The 4,705-nt window shown below is 35.8% G+C and overlaps 1 protein-coding gene across 1 annotated transcript in view; it reads right to left on the bottom strand.

Annotated features, from left to right (window-relative positions):
- Positions 1 to 3,708: 3,708 nt before the first annotated feature.
- The window catches only part of LOC103480864 (uncharacterized), an 11,430-nt gene continuing 10,433 nt past the window's right edge, over positions 3,709 to 4,705 (bottom strand). Inside the window, exon 4 of the mRNA XM_017309100.1 lies at positions 3,709 to 3,759. Within this exon, the coding sequence (XP_017164589.1) occupies positions 3,709 to 3,759 (51 nt within the window). The remainder of the gene's footprint in view (positions 3,760 to 4,705) is intronic.

Raw genomic sequence — 4,705 nt, 5'->3', positions numbered from 1 at the left:
GACATGACTGTCTGGAATGTCGCCCCCTGGCGGCAGCAGGGGCCATAGAAACGTTCCTCATGTTGCAACAAGTAAAGATCAGCCAACTACCTCTTCTCTCCCAGTTCACCCCCCCAGTGTGCTGTTGTGTAATGAATGCTTATAATAGAACTGCAATTTTGTTGTCTTTCTGATGATGACAAAATTCTTGTGATTCTGATTCTGATCAATGGACCAAAAAGTTGTAGAAAACTCTTCAGTTTTTCCTGTTACCAGGATTTTACATGATGAGTGAAGATGAGAGCAGCTCAGAATAAAACGTCGTCACACTGAAGGATTTTCAGGCTCAGTCAGAAAACTAGAACCAATAGATGGAGATTAACTGGAGAGACTTGATGATTATTGTAATAACATCAGACATGTTAAATATCAGCCATCAGATGGAATCACTGATTAATATTAATTCACCTTTTGGGACCAAAATGACTCAGAGACTCTATCAGGTTAATGAGGAAGATTTTATCATCATCTGTAGAAAAAAGGTCTGATCTTTATGTTGATAATTCATTTTAAATGGTTGTTTTGATGATTTATCAGATTGTTTTTTTCAAAGCCCAACTAGGGACAAGTGCTGCGAATTAGCTGTTGCTATTGCACCATGATGCAAACATGGGACTGCTGTTTTATTCAGTTTGTCTATGTCAATGTGTGTCTGTCCCTATCAAACAAACTTTATAATAATAGAGAGAATATTTTACCAGATAGTAGATAGAAATATTTAACAGGAACATAGTTCATTTAAACACCAGTTCTCTGAAAAACATTAAAGTCATTAAAGCCTTTAATGCTGGACTTAAAACAATAAAACATCATCAGAAAGAGGAAAAGTTTCCATCTGGTTGATTCTGTAAAGTTTTATCTAAGAGGGTTTGGCGTAATGAAAATAATGTTATTTTTAATAAACAAAGATGGCAGAATATACATGAATAAATTACCTTGGAGTCAGAATTAAAAAGATAAATTATATGAGGATCCACAATGTCTAAGAATATATTAATGAGATGAAACTGAACAGTTTGTTTTGGAGACGTTAATTTACCCAGAGAGAGAAAATTATTGTCCTGTTAGTTAAATTATTTATTATCACAAGAAATTGTTATTTATGGATTGTTAGAGGAAAACTGGACAAATAATGAACATTGGTGGCTGGTAGTTAATTATGCAAAATGTTTGCTATAAACAAATAGAAACATTTTAGCTTTCAGATAATTTTATTCATAATATGAACTGATGAAGAAATATAAGAAAATGTCTCAATAATATTCAGCAGTAATAAAATGTGATATTTATAACTTAACTCTCCTCTTTGACTTTGATGTTTTCCATCTGGATGAAATGATTTCTGCTAAAGTTGAGTTTATTAGTTAACATCTGGATGTTCATGAGGTTTGATCCTCACTGAGGTGAAACAGCTGGATGAAGATTTAATGGAGCAACAAAAACAGCAGCTGATGGGAGACCAGGAGGAAAAAACTAAATTTAATAAAACTGGAATTAAACATGAACATCTGATGAGACAGTTGATTTATTTACAATGAAATCACTGTGGATTTACTTATTAGACATAAACTCAACAGGAGCGACAAATGTACGAGTTTTTATACATTTAGAAACCTTTTCTTACACTGAAAACAGATTTAAAAGGTTTTAAAGTCTTTTATTTCTTTAAAACAGAAAATCAAGACTTTTCCCTAAAAGTCCTTTCATAGTTCACGTGTTTGTCTTTTGATTTTTACCCAGGAAGCATTTCGGCTAAACCGTGAGAGAAACTACGGAGCCCCTAAGGGGACATGGAGAGAAAAAAAAAGGAAAGAAATCCCAACTTATTATCTCGAGATCCCGACTTTCGAGATAATAACTCGGAATCTCGAGATAATAACTCGGAATCTTGAGATCTCGACTTAGTTTTTCGGGATATTGAGAAAAAAAAGTTGGAATCTCGAGATAATAACTCGGGATCTTAAGATAATAAGTCGGGATCTCGAGATAATAAGTCGGGATTTCTTTCCTTTTTTTTTTTCTCCATGTCCCCTTAGGGGCTCCGTAAGAAACAGCCATTGGGACTGACTAGTACAGTGTTTCCCCACCCTGGTCCTCAAGGCACACTGCCCAGCATGTTTTAGAAATTTCCCAGTTTAATGCACCTCATTCAGCTGATTGCAGTTCAGCAAATACCTCCTAATTGAAATCACCTGTGATGAAGCAAGGAAACACCTAAAACATGCAGGGCAGTGTGCCTCAAGGACCAGGGTGGGGAAACACTGGACTAGTATATATTCCATTGGGGAAGATAACTTTAACATTAACTACACCTTTCTCAACAGGTGAGGGCGCACTTTCTCCGTCTATTATCAAACATTTAACCGACTTGAAACCATTCCTCCCTCCCCGCACCTCCAGACCCGGGCCCCCCAACATTTCCTATAGCTCCGCGCCTGAGTGTAAGTCTGTTGAGTTAAAAGAAGTTTTGCTTCTCCTATGAGTATAAATTAGAACTATAACTAGAATAATCACAAATATTACAGCTGCTACTTTAATCCAGATGATATGTGTCCGTCTCTCTGGTTCTGGAGTCAAATTTGGTCTCTGAGTTTGGAGATGATCAGCAGCTGCTGGAAAAAAAAGAAATTATTTAATTACTCAAGAAGTTTTAACTTTAAGATAATTATGTTTATCATGGATATAAATGTCAGTTTCTAACTGTTCGTTGGAATACATTTCCATTACTTTCTTCTCACCAGCAACGTTGAGTCGACATCTTCCAGAGTTGAATCCATCTTCAGTTTTCACGTCACACAGATACAGACCAGAGTCTTCAGTCCTCAGTCTGGACACATGGAGTCTGATTCGTCCTTCTCTGAGGACGTCTTTGTCACTCTGGACTCGTCCTGAAAACTGATCATGCTGAGATGCTGGAAACTCATCACCATCATGATGAACATATATTATCCCGCTCTTTACTGAGGTTCTAAATTCACAGATGATGAACAGATTCTTCCAGTTTCCCTGAGTCCTGGAGGTGAAGGTCCACTCCAGAGTGATGTTCTGGTTCTCCTCGGCCTCATAGCTGCTCTGGGTCACATTCACTACAAATGTTGCTGCTGAGGAGACAGAGAGGGAAAGAGAGGAGCAGACACACTGAGAACTGGAACATGGGAGTCTTTCAGCTCCATCTAGAGAGCTTTCTGTCASAAAGACAAGATGGAGACTGACCACAGAGACATGAGCTGAGGATGAGGAGCAGCAGGGAGATCATCTTCATCCTGAGAGAGAGAGGAAGAGGAGGAGGAGAGGCAGCAGGACATCAGGAACAACAAACATTACAAGAAACAACCACAGTCTGATTCATCAGGTAGAAACTCYTCAACTTTCTATTTTTGTGATAATGATTCAAATTTCTTTGAATCTGTTATGGTAAAACATTTTTCCCTCTGAAAGCCGTTAAGCCCAGTGTCAGGGGCAGAAGGTCAGTCCACCATGTTTTAAATTTTTTTAAAAGTTACAAAAATTCTGACATGCAAAAATACACATCATGATATGGAAATGATAACATGAAACTAACAGGTTCAAGGACGACCCAACTGGTTTGCACCTCGTCCACCTCAATTGGTCAATATAAATCTAACTTAATCCATTTACTGCCACAGTTACTGGTGTATAAAATCATGTTTATACATCAGCCTGATGGTTGAGGGGAAGTAAAGTCTGGTGACCCACCAGCTTTTAATACAGTGGAGAAAAGGTGGCAAATCATGTAAAAATTAAAAGTGCATTACTGCCACCTTGTGGCCATAAATAAATACTGCAGCCGCTTCAACTTCCTCTGATTTCAGAGCAGAAACTTCTTTATTTTTATGGAGATTAATTTAATCTGTCAGGATTCAGGAGATTAATTATCATTAATTATCAGCCTGAAAACCTGCAGGAGTTTGTGATTTTACTCTTTCTCTGTTAATGACAAAGTTACAGACTAAAGCTGAATAATAATTCACTGCTTCTGTGATCTGTGAAGTGGTCATTAATTAAAAAAAACATTTATTTAATACTAAATTATTTATTTAAATTCATCAAAAAAGATTTAGCAATAAAATAAAATAAATCTGTAAATGAATAAAAATGTCTCATATTTCAGGTTTTGAGTCAAATGGAAAAATCAGATTAATTAAAATACTCAGAAGGCAGAAGAAAAGTTCAGGATTTAGTTATTCCGTTATGATTGCAGCATAAATTGTGTTAATTTGTGCATAATCTTTAGTGTGTTTATTTATTATTCGTTACATAAAAGAGATGAAACATTTTCAAAAGTTAAACCAATTTCAGATAAAACGCAGATATTGATCATCTAGTTTATCTAAAACTTATTCATTATTCATTTCTGTCTATTCAGAGCCATAAATGAATATTGATCATAGAGGAGACTAATGGTTTATTCAATAAAACCTGAATTAAATGRACGAATCTGTTCTTTAAACAGATTTATTCAGTCTTATTAACATAAACCTTTAACTGTTTATCTTTGTCTTAATGCTTCATTCTGGATTATATGGAGTTTATGTCATTAAATGATAKAAAATAATATTATTATATCAGCTCTGATCAGACTGTTGCTACATGAGTTTAACTTGGTGAAGGTAAAGGCAGATCTGTTGATATAGATCTGCTTCAT

This window comes from Poecilia reticulata, linkage group LG2 (assembly GCF_000633615.1).
Source record: "Poecilia reticulata strain Guanapo linkage group LG2, Guppy_female_1.0+MT, whole genome shotgun sequence".
NCBI lineage: Eukaryota > Metazoa > Chordata > Actinopteri > Cyprinodontiformes > Poeciliidae > Poecilia > Poecilia reticulata.
Note: the sequence above shows the minus strand (reverse complement) of the source record. Positions and strands in the feature narration are given on the sequence as shown.